Below are 16685 nucleotides of genomic sequence, written 5' to 3'. Positions count from 1 at the left end.
TGCGGAGGGGGACGCGAGATGCCAGGGTTACTCTGGCAAAGCCACCGGGACCCAAAATGTCAGGTCCCAAGTGAATAGTCACTCCCTGCAAATGAGACTGGCACCGCAAATATCACGCTAAAAGGGTGAAGGCCTGGGTGGCCTCGGGGCGGGGCCTCCCCACCAGCCCGTAGCTATTGGCCCTCGCAGCATCTACGCTGGTGGGATGGCAGGGGTGGCCAGCTGGGGCGGAGTCTTCCGTCCCCTCCCCCGTCAGGCCGCACCCGTCCTCACGGCTTCAGAGAGACCACTGGCCCGCTGCCGCCTCCTTGAACCGTCCCTACGGTGCGCCTGCCCAGGCGGAGACCGGTGCACTGCAGCGGCTGACGCAGGGGCGCCGGACCCGCGCTTGCGCAGCGGAGGAGCGAGAGCAGGGACCCCCAAGCCGGCGCGTGCGCGAGCTGTGCATTGGCCCGTGGGCAGGCGCTGGGATGAGCCTCCCGCCGCTGCTGCCCCACTGAGGAGGCAGGGTGGGGTGTAAGAGGAGGGCGGCCCGCTCGCACCCGGGCCGGGCCATGGCGTTCCTGGCCGGGCCGCGCCTGCTGGATTGGGCCAGCTCTCCGCCACACCTGCAGTTCAACAAGTTCGTGTTGACCGGCTACCGTCCAGCCAGCAGCGGCTCGGGCTGCCTGCGCAGCCTCTTCTACCTACACAACGAGCTGGGCAACATCTACACACACGGTGAGCTGCGCCCCACATCCCATACCCGCAACAGCCCTGCCTGCGCCGGGCTGGGGGCCCGAAGGCCGAGGAGCAGGCCAAGGGGCGACCAGGTTCTGGGCTGCCCCTGTCCTGGCACAGCCAGGAGCCGCGGTGACAAAGCTGCCATTGTCCGGCACGGCACAGACTGCTTCCGCTACCCCGGCAGGGCCCCCAGGGCAGGCGAGGGAAGCAGAGTGGGGGACCAAGTCTGCTTAATCCCTCTGAGCCCCGGGGAGAAGCAGCCTGATATCCAGCCCCTTCATAATCCCGGTTCCCTGTGCACCTTCCCCACCAGCACCCGTCCCAGACTTGGGTGTTGACTCGGGCGAGAAGGGGTCCAGGAGGAAAAGTCGGGCACCGGCCCCTCCCCGCGCAGCCGCCCTGCCAACCCTTTCCGGAACAATCCAGTCTTGGGACTCCGCCTGGTGGTGACACCTCCGCTGCCCCACCACCACCTCCGCAGGCGTGGGGCTCTTCCTGTGAGGCCCCGCGGAGCTGTGCTGACCAAGAGAGGGGGCCCTGAGCGGGCTGGGCCCAGCCTTGGTACCTCCTCCACTGGGGGGCTGTGGCCTGGCCAGACCCTGCCAATAGTGGGTAGCCAGAGGCCCCAGTCTGCTGTGCCCGCTTTTGACCCGTGAGGGCAATGTCAGAATGCCAGCAGGGAGGGTAGAACGCCTAGGATGGGGGGAATGGAGCTCCCAGAGGAGGTACCTGGGTTGAAGATGGAACAAGCTCTTTTCCACCTTTTCCTGCCTGGCCTAGCCCCGTTCAGAAGACAGAAGATTGCAAAGCTTTCATTTGTCTGGTTACTTATGGAGAGGAGAGACATGGGGTTGGGAAGAATAAGCTTAAGGGTCCTGGGATCTGGTATTATTGCCCCCATGTCCTTTTCAGAGCTCAGCTCGAGTCACACCATGTTCTGGTTTCTGCTGACACACAGAGGCCAGGTTGGGGTTTGAGGTCCCTTGCTTTCAGGGAGGTGATATAGTTGCAGAGGTGAGAGCAGCTTGGGAGTTAAAGAGGCCTGAGCTCTCTTCTACTTGCCGGAGACACCTGGGACAGGTTACTGTTTCCTCACCTGTGAAGTGGGGATAATGATCTCTTCTACTTCCAGAACTATTGTGAGCTCTGCTGAGTAAGTAAAGTTCCTGAAAGCCCAGGGCCTGCCTCTGTCCCAGGTCTGGCGATAGCTGTCTATCACTGTTGTCAAGACCTGTCTTGCTCTCATTCCTCTCATGTCTCTAGACTGTGGACTCCTGAGGACATGACCTGTCCTCCGTGCTGAAGTTGTGTGATGGATAACTGTCTCCTCCCCCCAGGGCTGGCCCTGCTGGGCTTCCTGGTGCTGCTGCCAATGACCATACCCTGGGGTCAGCTGGGCAAGGATAGCTGGCTGGGGGGCACACACTGTGTGGCCTGCCTGGCACCACCCGCAGGCTCTGTGCTCTACCATCTCTTCATGTGCCACCAAGGGGGCAGCCCTGTGTACACTCGGCTCCTTGCCCTGGATATGTGTGGGGTCTGCCTTGTCAACACCCTCGGTGAGCCAAAGGATGGGGGGAGGGGCTAGAAGAATGAAATCTGTGGGGCAAGTGGGGAGGGGGCAGTAGGGGACACTCACATGAATCCTGGGTAGAAAGGGCAGACAGACCCCCAGACTGATGTGCCCTCTCCTGCTCTCTCCTCTGCAGGAGCCCTGCCCATCATCCACTGCACACTGGCCTGCAGGCCCTGGCTTCGCCCAGCTGCCCTGGTGGGCTACACCATGCTGTCAGGTGTGGCTGGCTGGAGGGCCCTTACCGCCCCCTCCACCAGTGCCCGACTACGAGCTTTTGGTTGGCAGGCTGGTGCCCGCCTCCTGGTGTTTGGGGCTCGGGGAGTGGGGCTAGGCTCTGGAGCTCCAGGCTCCCTGCCCTGCTACCTGCGCATGGATGCCCTAGCACTGCTTGGGGGACTAGTGAACGTGGCCCGTCTGCCAGAACGTTGGGGACCAGGTCGCTTCGACTACTGGGGGAATTCACACCAGATCATGCACCTGCTCAGTGTGGGCTCCATCCTTCAACTGCACGCTGGTGTCGTGCCTGACCTGCTTTGGGCCGCCCACCATGCCTGCCCCCCAGACTGAACCACCACCCACACAACATGCCAGCCTGCCCAATCTTCTAGGGCTAACATCACCAGGCTCCCCTCCTTCTGCTGGTCTGCAAGGGGCTGGCTCCCTGGATGCTTCCCAGCCCTTGGTTGTTCACCTATTCTTCCCTGTGGAGTCTCTTCTCCTATCCACACCTTCAAGCTCCAGCATCCTTTCCTGCCTTCTTCCAGGGTACTGTCTTCCTATGCCGGCTGGAAGGAAACCAGTCCTTCTCAGGGCCTCAGCTTACCCTCTGTGACCTATGAGAGTTGGGCCAGAGGGACTCTGGGGTCAAGTCTTGCTTTCTCTGATAGCTGGAGTCCTGCCAGCCCAGAGCCATAACCCCACCGTGCCCCTCCTCAGACCTTCACATAAGGTACCACATGGGTGGCTGGCCGGGCCACCAGCCCATGATTCCTGACCTCTGACTTTCAACCCTGCACGCCAGCCCTCCTAGGAACCTGAGGCTCGCCTACTCCTCCCTTCTGTCCAGACTGTGGAGTGGGGAGTTTGGGTAGCAGGACTATCCCTTTACCCCAGGAATAAGGGGCAGGAGGACTGCTGCTACTTTTTCCAGGTAACTGGCCAGATGTAAAGAGCTGAGTGGCCCTGGACCTGGGCCCCACGTGGCTGAGGGCCGACCCTCCACATTGAACGCCATGCTCTAATAGCTCAACCTGCCCACCAGGGACATACCTGCTCAGGAAATCTGTTCCACACAGCATGGGGCTCCCAGCTGCAATCTGCTGGCCTGAGGCCCTGCTTCAAGGCTTGGCCTCAGTCCATCCCAGAGCCCTCAGACCCTGGGTGATGTCAATAAAATGGGCAGAAAGCCCTGTGTTGCCATGCAAGCAAGCTTGGGCGCTCCCAAGATTCAAATATGTTTTATTAGACATGGCCAGGCAGAAGGGACCACTGGAGTTCCCAGAGGGACCCCAGCCTCCAGGAGGATGCGGGAAGGAATTAAAAGGTTAAAAGCACCAGGGCTGTCTGGGCTCAGGTTGGGCCCAGTGAGTCCTCAAACAGGCTGAGGAGGTTCCGAGGCTCAAAGGAGGGGAAGGAGCCCTGAGGGGCCTCAGAGTCAATGTCACTTAGGTCCAGGGCATCCCTGGGGGGAAGAAAGAGAAATGACACTCAAGATTCAAAAGACCTTCCTCCCTGCCTTCTAACCCTAGGCCCACTCACCTCAGTGTGTGCCTGCTCTGGGGGGTGGAGGTACTCCTGGCAGCCCTGGCCAGGATGGCCTCTGGAGAGAGCGAGGGCCTGTATGGGGTGGGCGAGACAAGCAGGGTGTCAAGCAATGGGGAGCACATGGGGAGGAGGTCCTGGGAAGAGCAAGATCAGCCCTGTCCCTGTATAGCCTCCCAGACAGGGGCCACAGCTGGGAACAATGAAAGTATAGTGCCCTTCCAAAGAATAATTTCCACAACTTTAAAAACTACCTCATTACACTCAAAGGCCACCTCTGTCCCTTTTCAGAACACAAGGACTTCAAATGAACTGGCTTTGGAGTGAACCTGTGGTAAATGAAGCTTATTTGGTACTTCATGTCAGTTATAAAGTGTCCCTATGACAATGGGGTGACCTTTTCATAAGGGGTTAATGGCATGATTCCTTCTGAGAACTGTCTGCCCTGAGCATGTTGTTTTCCTTTGCCACAGTTTCTTAATTACAGCCCCTCACTTGGCCACCAGGGATCCTGGACTAAGGAATTCCTCCCAGTATGTGGCCTTGCCAGGCTCTGAGAACTTTGTCCCATGAAAAACACAATGCCTTGTCCTTGGGCACTGGCAGCCTCCACTGAGCTTGGTGCTGTACTGCCTACTCTCCCACTGGGGGCTGTGGCCCTCCAGCTGCTCCCTCGAGTGGCAGTGCCCTAAGGGTGAAGTTGCCAGTTCTGCACAGTGGCCATTCCACTCACTAAGCTTAGAAGAAACAGTTGCATTCAAACCAGGACAGGCTGCACTCCTGCCAGCCTCAGTGCCCTTCCCAGGGTATGATGGGGCCAGATTTGCGGGAGGGATCCCTGCTCACCACTAATCCCAATGGAGCCTGGCCTCTATATGGAGTTTGGCCACAGTGACAGCCCATCTCTCCACCCCTTACCCATCAGTCCAGAGCTCTCACCCACCCTATGCTGTCGTCATCCCAGTTGCTGGAGTGGCTGCTGTCCAGGAGGAAGCTGCAGGGTGGTGAGCCAGGCGGGGTGGCTGGAGGGCCCGGGGACTGCAGCCAGCTGGCTGGGTGAGCCAGCCCATGCCAGAGCCAGCACAGCAGGGCAAGCAGGGCCTGTGGGGACAGGGAGCCAAGGGAGGCTGGGCAGACCCCAGGGCCAAGGATCAGGGTAGAATAGCCTGTCACTTTCACCAGGCTTACCTGCCACAGGGCCCACCCTCGACTTAGGGCTTCAGCAGCCATGTACCACAGGACACTCCAGGGCCGTGGCTGCCTGAGCATAGGCAGGGCCAGCAGGGCCTCAGCTGTGGGCCGAAGCTTGGGATCAGGCTCCAGCATCATGATGAGGACAGACCGCAGCTCAGAAGACAGGCCTGTCCATGGGGCAGGGCCATGTCAAGGGTGACTGGGCCCTGAACCCAGCAGTCCCCCACAGCCTGCCATTCTCTTCCACTCTAGTCTGCCCTCCCTGTGACACAATGTCCCCTCCCATCCTTGCCCCCACTCACCGGCAGTGAACTCTGGGGGCAGGTAGCCCTGGCGCAGCTGTTGCCAGCCCTCTCCACCATGGGGTAGCTCCATGTTGCATGCCACTTCCAAGATGGTGAGACCCAGACTGGGAGGCAGGCGGTGGGCACAGAGACAGGGACAGAAGATAAGCAAGGTTGGCCTTGAGCCACAGATCCCAGAGTCCCAGGATACCCCTGAGAAGAGGGTGGGGAATGGCTGCTGTCTTCCACCATGAGCCAGGGAGATGGGGAAGGAGAGGCTGGGAGCTCTGAGAAGGCCTCAGCAGGACCAATGATGGGAACACGCCATGAAGCATGGACCCAGTGCCCAGCACGGCCCACACATGACTGTGGAGAGTCCTGGCACCTCCACCTGACAGACACTATGGTTATTAGTATTATTATCAGGGTCCTGTGGACATGGCTGGATAGACTGTTAGAGGCAGAGCAATGGTTACTGGCATGGACCATGGAACCCAGAGCCTGGTTCAGTCTAAGCTTCATCACCTGCTAACTGGATTTTGAGCAAGTTTTTTTAACCCCCCTGTACCCATTTCCCTATGAGTAATAATTGTCCCTCCATGGAGATGTGGTAAAGAGATGGGTAAATCTAGTAGGGCAGCTCCAGATGGTTCACTGTCTAGCCTGACTCTGTAGAACCCCCTCAACTACAGGATGGGGCCTTCATACTCTTAGGGCACTGTCTCCTAGCTAGAGGCCAAATCTTCCTGACTTTGAGCCAGGATGGCATTTCCCTCCCTCTGCTACTGTACCCCAACCAGGAAGGACCTTCCGAAGCCCAGCCTTTACCTGAACACATCGGCTGCTGTCCCGTAGGAGCCCTGCAGCAGCTCAGGGGCCATGTAGCGGGGATCTCCCTCCTGGGCCTCACCAGCTCCAGATGCATCTAGCTCCACCAGCAGCCCAAAGTCACCCAGTTTGCAGCGGCCCCGAGGCCCCAGGAAGATGTTGGCAGGCTTGATGTCAAGGTGGACCAGGCCTTGGCCATGCAGGTGAGCCAGAGCAAGGAGGGTATCCCGCAAGTAGCCCCAGACCTGAGCCTCAGGCAGGCTAGTGCCCCAGGCCTCACAGTGCTGCTGTAGGCTGGGACCACACAGTTCTGTCTGCAGGTACAGGATGCCACCCTCCTCCCAAGCTCGCTCCAGTCGCACACAGCGTGGGTGCTTCCCCACCTTCTCATGGCCGCTGACCTCAGCCAGCTTTCGGGCCCGATCCTTGGGTCCCCGGAATGGCGACATAGAGCGCTTTATAGCATAGAGCCGGCCATCTTCCTTGGAGCGTACCTGGAAGGAAGATAATGCCTGCAGGTGGGGTGGGAGGTGGCCCAACCATTTAGCAGCACAATCCAGCAGATTCTATTAAGATTTCATGTGCAGAAGGTGCAGTGTGGCATTTACCTTAGAAAGACCCCTGAACATACAATAGTAAGACCAGATGCTGGTTCCCTGGAGGCCCAACAAGGAAGAGACAGGGCAGACATCTAAGTACTAACACAGAGGGTCTCTCAGACTATTGTGTGAGGTGAAAAAAGCTGGCTACAGAACAATACAGGCAGTGTGATTCACTGTGTAGAATATTAATGGTTTATCTCTATATGGTCAATTTTAGAGGTGTAGAGAAAGTTCTGGAAGGAAGGGTGCCCATTTGAGAAGCTTAGTGGTTTCCTCTAGGAAGAATTAATCTAGGGTGGGGGAGCTGGTTTATAAGGGGGATAAACAGTAATGGGAAAAAATACAATTAAAAAAAAAAAGAAGTAATCTAGGGGTCCATGTTGTTTATAGCACTTCTCTAAGGAAAACTACCATTTAGAAGAAAATAGAAATTATTGGAAAATGTTTTTTTAAAAAGGTGGCACACAAGGTATAGCCTAAGTGTCTGCAACCTGAGTAGGGGGGCAGAGGGCAAGGCAGAGCTCGCCAAGAACCCCAGAGTGGCTGGCTCTAGGCTGGGAGGAGACGGTAGCTGGGAGCCACTCCCAGGCATGCCAGGCTCTGGAAAAGGCAGGAGTGTGCACTGAAGGGGCTGTCGAAGGGGCCTATGTGGGGGTTATAAGAAAGTGGCCAAATCAAACCCTGAGGACGGCCACCTGGCAGCCCAGGAGAGACAAAGAGGAGAGAGAGCTGCCCAGAATACTATCCTATCCAGGCAGGGGTAGGGAAGCAAGGGGGCGTCTCCAGACAGGCCCATAGAGTTGTTACTCCACTTACCTTGAAGACCTCTCCATAAGAGCCATGGCCCAGGCGGCCAAGCCTCTGGAAACTCTGCTGGAAAAAGGACTCCGGCCGGCTTGGGTCATAACCGGGGCTCTGCAGGGTCTCAGAGGCTTTGCCTTGAAATGACACGCTCCGGGGCTGGGGCTGGTGCCAGCCAGGGGTCCGAGGAGGAAAGAGACGACTAATGGGGATGCTGCCCTTGGCAGGGGGCCGGGGCGGAAGGGTCCGGCTAAGCCCCCTGGGCCTCTTGAGGGAAAAACCAGGTTCTGCATGGCGAAAGTAAGCAGGGACTGGGATGGGGGTGCCACTCAGCGGCGGTGGGGTGCCCTCTGTGGGCACAGGCATGGCCAGCACAGGAGGCCCTGAGAGGTAGAGTACAGAACAGTGTGTCCACTCAAATGGGTCCTTGTCCTGTGGCCCCAGAGAGGCTGTGGAAGAAGGCCGAGGCTACTCTGCACACATGTTCTGCTTTAAACATGGAGGCCGTGGAGACACAAGCACCTGCCAGGAAAAGTCAGAGGACAAATTATACAAACCCGCATACAGCTGTCTGTACCTGCAGGTCACAGAAACAACTGCATGGGATCATGGCCCAGAGCCTCCCACAGTCCAGCAGAAGTCAAAACAAGGCAGGTTTGGGAGCCGTACAGCATGTGCCTGCAATCCCTGCCTTGTCACAACTGCTATTTAACATTACCATATGCAATCCCTTCCAAGATGGTAAGAGGGAAATAGTCACACAGACCCACATTCCCTTATCTCCAATTCCAAAGGGAAAAAAAGAAGGTCTAATTCCAAGTTTCTTGCCTTCTTTTTCCTAGTTGTGATGCTAAAACTCATGTGGTAGTTTCACTTTCAACTCTTGTGTTGCAGAGGCTAAATTCCAGCTGAATGTAGCAGAGAGGGCTCCCTCCTTCCACCATCCCCTACTGATAAGGCAGAAACTCTGTCTTAGGTCTAGCAGACTATGAATACTGCAGCACAATCACTTAAACCCCAGCTCATTCCTACAGAGGAGGTTCTACACTGGGAGAGGCAAGCTAAGAAGGCCAGAGGCTTCTGCCTTCACCCTAAGGCAGCAGTGTCACTCGGGGAGATGGGCATAACTGTCCCTGCCCTCAGCTCCAGAGCTGCAGCTCAAAGATTTTGCCTAGAGAGAGAGAGGTTATAAAACAGAGAGCTCTGGCCCTAGCGGGTTAGCTTAGTTGGTATAGGTGCATCACCCTATACACTAAGGTTGTGGGTTTGATGCCTGGTCAGGACACATACAAGAATCAACAAATGAATGCATAAAAAAGTGAACAAATTAGCCCTGGCTGGTGTGGCTCAGTGGATTGAGTGCTGGCCTGCGAACCAAAAGGTCCCAGTCAGGGCACATGCCTGGGTTGCAAGCCAGGTCCCCAGTTGGGGACGCATGAGAGGCAACCACACATTGATGTTTCCCTCCCTCCCACCCATCCCCTCTATCTGAAAATGAATAAAATATTTTAAAAAAACTTTAAGAATCTACAGGCATACTTTAGAAAATTATTTTTAAAAAGAAGTGAACAAATCAATCAATTAAACATTTTTTTAAATTAAAAAACAAAAATAGAGCTCTGAAAGCTCTCTCCTTGCCACCCCCTGCCTGCACCAAAAACCTGACTTTATGTGAAACAGAATGAGAAGTTCAAGTTTAAAGGTGCTCTCAAAAATCACTTGAGCCCTGGCTAGTGTGGCTCAGTTGACTGAGTGCTGGCCTGTGAATGGAAGAATCGCTGGTTCAATTCCCAGTCCGGACACATGCCTGGGTTGTGGGCCTGGTTCCTGGTTGGTAGCATGCAAGAGGCAACCACACACTGATGTTTCTCTCCCTTTCTTTCTCCCTCCTTTCCCCTCTTTAAAATGTAGGTAAATAAAATCTTAAAAAAAAAAAAAGAATCAATCAGGATCAATCAGGATTTAGGCTCTGGCTGGGGTAGCTCAGGTAGTTAGTGTCATCCCCATACACCAAGGTTGCAGGTTTGATCCCCAGTCATGGCACATGCAAGAATCAACCAGTAGGGGTCAAGGGGGGAAAACTGGGACAACTGTAGTATCATAAACAATAAAAATTTAAAAAAAAAAAAATTTTAACAATCAATCAGTGAATGCTTAAATAAGTGAAACAACAAATTGATGTTTCTCTCTCTCCCCCCTCTCTAAAATCAATCAATAAATACAAATATTTTTTTAAAAATCAGTGCTGGTGGTAAGCAAAGAGAAGGTGGCTGGTGATTCCATTATCACAAAAAGCTAAATCATGGGACAGCTAGTTTAGCAGAGAGAATCAGGGAAAGAGCCAGCTAAGAGCCTTCTTGGTTTCAGAACAAAGCTCAAACACTGAATTAAAAAGCTACCCTGTTAAAGGAGCCAAAATTTAATTATATCAGTCTATAGAGCAATTGATACTGCAGGACAAAAGCAATAGAGAAGAAAGACAGAAATTAGGGTAGCCTGACAGGTGGATATGATCAGGGAAAGCACAAAGAGAGTCCCCCAAAATTCTCAGTGTGCCAGGTTGACTGTGCACATGTTCCAGCTGGACCCTGTAAGGAGCAATGTCAGAGACTTCATACTGCAGAAAGAGAAGTCACTACAATGGTCCAACCAGTCACTAAACAAACAGATAAGCAAACACACACAAACACGCGTACACACATGTGCACACGCGCACACACACGTGCACACGCACACACAGCCTAGGCTGGGTGGTTCAGTTGGTTGAAGCATCAGCCCGATGTGCTGGTGTTGAAGGTTTGATCCCCAGTTGGGGCACCTGTGGGAGTCAACCAATGAATGCACTAATGGGTAGAAGGGCAAATAGATATGTCTCTCTTTCTTTCTCTCGCCTTTCCTCTCTCTTTAAAAATCAATTTTTTTTTTAAATCACAAGCCCTAGAAGGGGTGGTGAGGAACCAGTGTACACAGTGGCTAAAACATATTATCTAAAATGTCCATGACCTGAAGACCCTGGCTGGTACCTCAGTTGGCTAGAGAGTCACCCAATACGCCAAGGTTACCGGTTTGACCTCTGGTCAGGGCACATACAAGAAGCAACCAAGGAGTACATAAATAAGTGGAACAACAAGTCATTGTTTTTCTCTTGTTCTCTCTCCCCCTTCCTCTCTCTCTCAAATCAATTTTAAAAAATGTCCAGTTTTCAACAAAAAATTGCAAGTTGTGCAAAGACACGGGGAAAAAGGCAACAGAAACTGCCTATGAGAGGGACCAGATGTCAGATGTAACAGATTAAGACTTCAAAGTAGCCACTGTAAATATGTTCAATGAACAAAAGAAAGCCACGCTTAAAGGAAGCATGCTGACATATCACCAAATAGGGAATATTAATAATAAGATAGGTATTATTGAAATAATCAAATGGAAATTGTGGAGTTGAAAAGTACAATAACAGCCCTGGCTGGCGTAGCTCAGTGGATTGAGCACGGGCCGGGAACCACAGTGTCCCAGGTTCGATTCCCAGCCAGGGTACATTCCTGGGTTGCAGGCCATAACCCCCAGCAACCGCACATTGATGTTTCTCTCTCTCTCTTTCTCCCTCCCTTCCCTCTCTAAAAATAAATAAATAAAATCTTTAATAAAAAAAAAGTAAAAAAAAAAAAGTACAATAACTGAAGTGAAAATTCACTGGAGGGGTTAAACATTAGATTTGAACTGGCAGAACAAATAATTAGTAAAGTTGAAGATAGATTGATAGAAATTATACGATCTGAAGAACAGAGAGAAAAAAGAATGACAGGAACAGAGCCTGAGAGAAATGTATCACACCATTAAGTGTACCAGCATAAACATAATGAGGGCACCAGAAGAAGAGAAGGAGCAGGAAAAATATGCTAAGAAGTAATGGATAAAAACTTCCCAAATGTAATTTAGAAAAACACATAGTAAAGAAGCTCAGTAAACTTCAAGTAGGATAAAAACACAGATCCACAAACACATTATATTAAAAGTGCTGAAAATCAAACAAGGAGAAAATCTTGAGAGCAGCAAGAGAAAAATGATCCATCACTTAAAAACCTCCTCATAAGATTAACTGCTGACTTCTCATCAAAAACAATGCAGGTCAGAAGGAAACAGGAACCCTGGCTGGTGTGGCTCAGTGGATTGGGCCCGGGCCTTCGAACCAAAGGGTTGCTGGTTCAATTCCCGGCCATAGCACATGTCTGGGTTGTGGGCTGGGTCCCCAGTGGAGGGTGTGCAAGAGGCAACCACACATTGATGTTTCTTTCCCTCTCTTTCTCCCTCTCTCCCCCTCTGTCTATAAAAATAAGTAATTTTTTTTTAAGGCAACAGGATAAGGGGTTCAAAGTGCTAGGAGAGAATTTGTCAACCAAGAATCCTATATCCATCAAATTATTTTTCAAAAATAAAGGCAAAATAAAGACATTCCCAGATAAACAAAAAGAGAAAGAATTCATTGCCAAAAGACCTACTTTACAAGAAAAACTAAAGGAAATTCTTCAAACTAAAAGCATGTGATCCCAAGCAGTAATTCTAACCTACATGAAAAAACAAAAAACACTAGTAAAGGAAATTATGCAATATAAAAGAAGTATAAATGCATATTTCTTCTCCTTTCTTCTCCTAGCTAATTTAAAAAGCAACTGTATAAAACAATGTGTAATTGTATTGTTGGGCATATAACACAAAGAAATGTGATATACTTGCATATAATTGCACAAAGGAGGCAGGAGAGAATAATACTATTGGACTAGAAAATGACACCCAATAGTAACTCAAACCCACAGGAACAAATGAAAAGAAACAGATGTGGTAAATAAGGTCACTGTAACAAACATTATGCATATATACTTTCTTTCCTTTCTTCCCTCAGCTTTTTTTTTTAAAGAGCTGATTTTATTTATTTATTTTTAGAGAGGGGGGAAGGGAAGGAGAGAAGGAAAACATCGATGTGTGGTTGCCTCTCACATGCCTCCTACCAGGGACCTGGCCTGCAACCCAGGCATGTGCCCTGACTGGGAATCGAACTCGCAACCCTTTGGCTCGCAGTCTGATGCTCAATCTACTGAGCCACACCTGCCAGAGCACCTCAGCTTTTAAATATATATATATATTTTATTGATTATGCTGTTACAGTTGTCCCAATTTTCCCCCTTTTTCCCCATTCCACCTAGCAACTCCCACTCCCTCAGGCTATCCCCACATCATTGTTCATGTCCATGGGTCAGGCGTGTAAGTCCTTTGGCTACTCCATTTCCTGTGCTGTACTTTATTCCCCCATGGCTATTCTGTAACTACCTATTTGTATTTATTAATCCTCTCACCTCTTCACCCATTCCCCTACACCCTTTTCCATCTGGAAACCATCAAAACACTCTCCACATCCATGATTCCATCTCTGTTCTTCTTGTTTGCTTTGTTTGTTTTTTTTTTAGATTCAATTATTGATCCATATGTATTCATTGCCATTTTATTGTTCCTAGTTATGATCTTCTTTTTCTTAAGCAAATTCCTTTAACATTTCATATAATAATAGTTTGATGATGATGAACTCCTTTAGTTTTTTGTCTGGGAAGCTCTTTATCTGTCCTTCGAGTCTAAATGTTCTGTTTGTTTTTTTAATTTTATCTTTTTATTTTTTAGAGAGAGGGGAAGGGAGGGAAGAAAAGAGAGAAAGAAACATTAATGTGAGAGAAACATCAATTCTTTGCCTTCTGCATGTGCCCTGGCCCAGGACCAAAACCACAACCCAGGCACGTGCTCCACCTGGGAATCAAACTGGTGACCTTTTGTTTTGTGAGACAACACCCAACCAAATGAACCACACAGGCCAGAGTTCCCTCAGCTTCTTTAGGAAATTAAAGACAACCTAAATAAGTGATGGGGCAAAAGTAGGTTTACAGTTGTGAGTATGAGAAACAGAGTTTATTCTTGTATTAGTGATTAATTCCTGTATTATTTTCCATACAAACAAATGTAAACCTGCTTTGGCTCTACTCCATTAATGGAAAGATATTACATGTTCATAGATCCAAAGATTTAATATGGATAAAATGATAATACTCTCCAAATTAACCTACAGATTCAGCACAAACTCTATCAGAATTTCAGCTGGATTTTTTTGCAGAAACTAGCGAGCTGATCCTAAAATTCATATGGAAATGCACCAGACCCACAATAGCCAAAAACAATCAAAATGAAATTGGAGAACTCATACTTTGATTTCAAAACTTACTACAAAACAACAATAATCAAAACAGTGTGGTATTCACATAAGGATAGACATAAAGATCAAATAGAGAATTGAAATAAACCCTCACATTTATAGTCAATTAATTTTGACAAGGGTGCCAAAACAATTCAGTGGGAAAGAACAGTCTTCACAACAAATGGGACAACTAAATATCTACATGTAAAACTCATGTGGCAGAAAAATCTGGTCTGACCTTTTTTCCCTCTAAGTATGAATGTTTATATATTTCTCAACAGAAGTATTAATGTGTTTCATATTGGATGATGTCCCAGACCCATGGGTGGTGTTACATATAAATGTCATATGCACCCTATTAGCTTTCTAAAATCTGACACCTTCTGAATTCTGAAATTCATCTGGCTGATTCAGGGGGTTTGTGGACCTATAAATTAACCTCAGGGAAGGCTCAGCCTAGTGTCTAGCATGCAGATTCCTCAATAAGTGCTGTTAAAAGACACACAAAATTACAAAGGCCCCATGTGTATAAGTGGCTTTGTGTGTTGGGGCACAGAGGGCTTTTTGTGTTGCTATAATGTTGTAATTAAAACAAAAATAAGAAAACAAAAGGGGGGAGTTTACTTTTGAGAGGGAGCCACAGTGTATCAAAAGATGCCACCCCCAACAAGAGGTGAGCCAGTAACTGAAACAAGGGGGACAGTCATCTTGAAGTGTACACTCCAGTCCCTGGGAGAGTGAGGACTGAGGGAGGGACCCCCATGGGTGCCTGCCTAGAAAACTCACCCTACATATTGTGATGACCCTTCCTCTGCCTCTTTTACCTCAGGAATCCCATTCCAGGGTTTCTCAAAGTGAAGAGCTGGGATGTCAGGATCCTCCAGGGTACTGGTTAGAAGTACAGCCTCCAGACCCAGTCCTGTCACATTTGGAGACACTGGCCACCTATATCTTAAACCAGTTCTCAGACCATCCCAAAGTCACATTTTAGTACCACTGGCCTGGCCAAACAGGTTTGTGGGTGGGGCAGGGTAGGTAGAAGGAGCAAGGTGAATCCAGTGTGGCCCTGAGCAGAGGCAGGGCCAGGGTGACCTCTACAGCTTCTACAAGCCTCATCCTCTCTTTGGACAGGACACATCTGCTGACCTCGGTCTACCACACTAGACTGTGAATTCTTCCCGGGCAGGGCAACAGCAGATTCACCTCCACGGGAGTAGGGAAACAAACCCTGGCGAAAAGAGTTGAGTAGACCAGCTGTCACGCGGGAGGGGCTGTGGATGGAATGTGGGTGGGGCTTTTCCTGGGGAAGGACAAGTAACAGGGGCGGGGGCAGTCGCTGGGGTTCCCAAATGAAAGGGGACAGGGAGTCTGTGGAAGGACTGGGAGCGGCAGGGTCCGTCACCCCCAGCAGCTAGAGGGAAAGTGGGCGGGGTCGCCCGGGGCAGGGCCAGCCAAAGAAAAGCTAACAGAGGGACACGGCGGGACACAGCCCGACTGAGAGGGAGGACGTCTAAGGGATATGAGGGAGGAGGATGAGGGTGAGCAGGGGAGGAGCTCTCCGAGGGCAAGGGGTGCCAGGAGCGAGGGGAAGAAGAAAAGAAGAGGGGAGGGCGGTCAGGCCGGAAGACCCTCAGGGCTGGCTCTGGGCTCACCTGGAGCGGGTAGGCGGGGCGCAGCTCTGCGAGCTCCCAGATTTCGGGTCAGCAGAGGCCGCAGGGACCTGTCGGGGGGTCAGGAGGGCCAGGGTCTGCCGTCGACAGCTCTCTACGCCCAGGCGAGAGGAGCCTCTGGAAGGGGAACGGCCCGTGAACGCGCGCGGAGTCAACTCGCGCCAAAAATTCCAAGCCGGACTCGAGTCCCCGCCCAAGAACGCCTCTTGCTCCGCCCCCTCCCCAATTCAGCCCATCAAACAGCTCAGTCTTCTTGAGCTCTGCCCCTCACGTCCCTGCGTGCTGGTCGCCAATCGGGGCCCACAAGTTCCTCCTGCCGAGCGTTCTTATTGCGCAGGCGCAAAGCCTTCCCGGCGCCGGCCGGGGGAGGGGCAGAAGCGGATACTACTTGCTGTCGTGTCGCTGAGGCGTTACTACGGGTGTGAACTGTACGTTAGGTCCCTTCCACCTCTCTTCCGGGACTCCGACCGACCTCCAGACCCTGGTCCTGTCACCATGATTCTTTCTGGCTTAGTTTTCTCTTCTATGAAAGGAGCAGTCACCGCATTTTGCCCCGGAGGTGTAGTCCAGGAGGCGGTCACCTTAGGGCAGGACAGGAAGTTCCTGCGTCCTGTAGGATCCCGGCGAGGTGGAGTTCCCTGGGCTCGCTGGTTACCCCCACCCCCCGGGTTCCACCACACACGCGCGCGCGCGCGCACACACACACACACACACACACACACGTCGTGCACCACACGGTGAATGCGGTGGGGATGCCAGACAGACATTCCTTAGACCCGCGGAACGAGCGGTTTTGGCTTTGGGAATCAGAAAATGCCAACCCAGGAAGCTTTCCAGACAGCTAGGCTGGAGCCTCTCTGCTTCCAGGCTTCAGCCACCTCGGCCGCAGTTCTCCTCATTCATTGGATTTGAGACTTGAGCTCAGCTCACACCTCCCTCAACTCCGGGTTTGAATGACCTTGGAAACGCACCTGGGCCTTTCTGAGCTTCGGATTAGTCTCCTCTCTAAAAATTGAG

The 16685-nt window shown here is 51.5% G+C and overlaps 2 protein-coding genes across 6 annotated transcripts; one reads left to right on the top strand and one right to left on the bottom strand.

The window, feature by feature from the left end:
- Positions 1-235: 235 nt before the first annotated feature.
- PAQR4 (progestin and adipoQ receptor family member 4) lies at positions 236-3723 on the top strand. 2 transcript variants are annotated; one of them, XM_045820691.1, is made up of 3 exons: positions 236-720; positions 2061-2282; positions 2433-3723. In XM_045820691.1, exons 1-3 carry the CDS (start codon positions 555-557, stop codon positions 2864-2866), a joined length of 822 nt encoding a protein of 273 aa, XP_045676647.1. In that variant the 5' UTR covers positions 236-554; the 3' UTR covers positions 2867-3723. The 2 variants fall into 2 exon arrangements, with proteins under 2 accessions (XP_045676647.1, XP_045676648.1); XM_045820692.1 differs by having other exon boundaries at positions 583-720; positions 1987-2282.
- A 119-nt stretch (positions 3724-3842) lies between these two features.
- PKMYT1 (protein kinase, membrane associated tyrosine/threonine 1) lies at positions 3843-16249 on the bottom strand. 4 transcript variants are annotated; one of them, XM_045820688.1, is made up of 8 exons: positions 16141-16249; positions 15651-15785; positions 7785-8291; positions 6367-6860; positions 5557-5663; positions 5004-5421; positions 4058-4135; positions 3843-3980 (listed from the first exon to the last, which is right to left on the bottom strand). In XM_045820688.1, exons 3-8 carry the CDS (start codon positions 8133-8135, stop codon positions 3869-3871), a joined length of 1560 nt encoding a protein of 519 aa, XP_045676644.1. In that variant the 5' UTR covers positions 8136-8291; positions 15651-15785; positions 16141-16249; the 3' UTR covers positions 3843-3868. The 4 variants fall into 4 exon arrangements, with proteins under 4 accessions (XP_045676644.1, XP_045676646.1, XP_045676643.1 ...); XM_045820690.1 differs by having other exon boundaries at positions 5004-5161; positions 5249-5421; positions 15651-16241; XM_045820687.1 differs by having other exon boundaries at positions 15651-16241.
- Between the last annotated feature and the right edge of the window lie 436 nt (positions 16250-16685).

The sequence above is a fragment of the Phyllostomus hastatus genome, unplaced genomic scaffold (assembly GCF_019186645.2).
Source record: "Phyllostomus hastatus isolate PE091 unplaced genomic scaffold, TTU_PhHast_1.1 phas_scaffold_442, whole genome shotgun sequence".
In the NCBI taxonomy this organism is placed as follows: Eukaryota; Metazoa; Chordata; class Mammalia; order Chiroptera; family Phyllostomidae; genus Phyllostomus; species Phyllostomus hastatus.
Note: the sequence above shows the minus strand (reverse complement) of the source record. Positions and strands in the feature narration are given on the sequence as shown.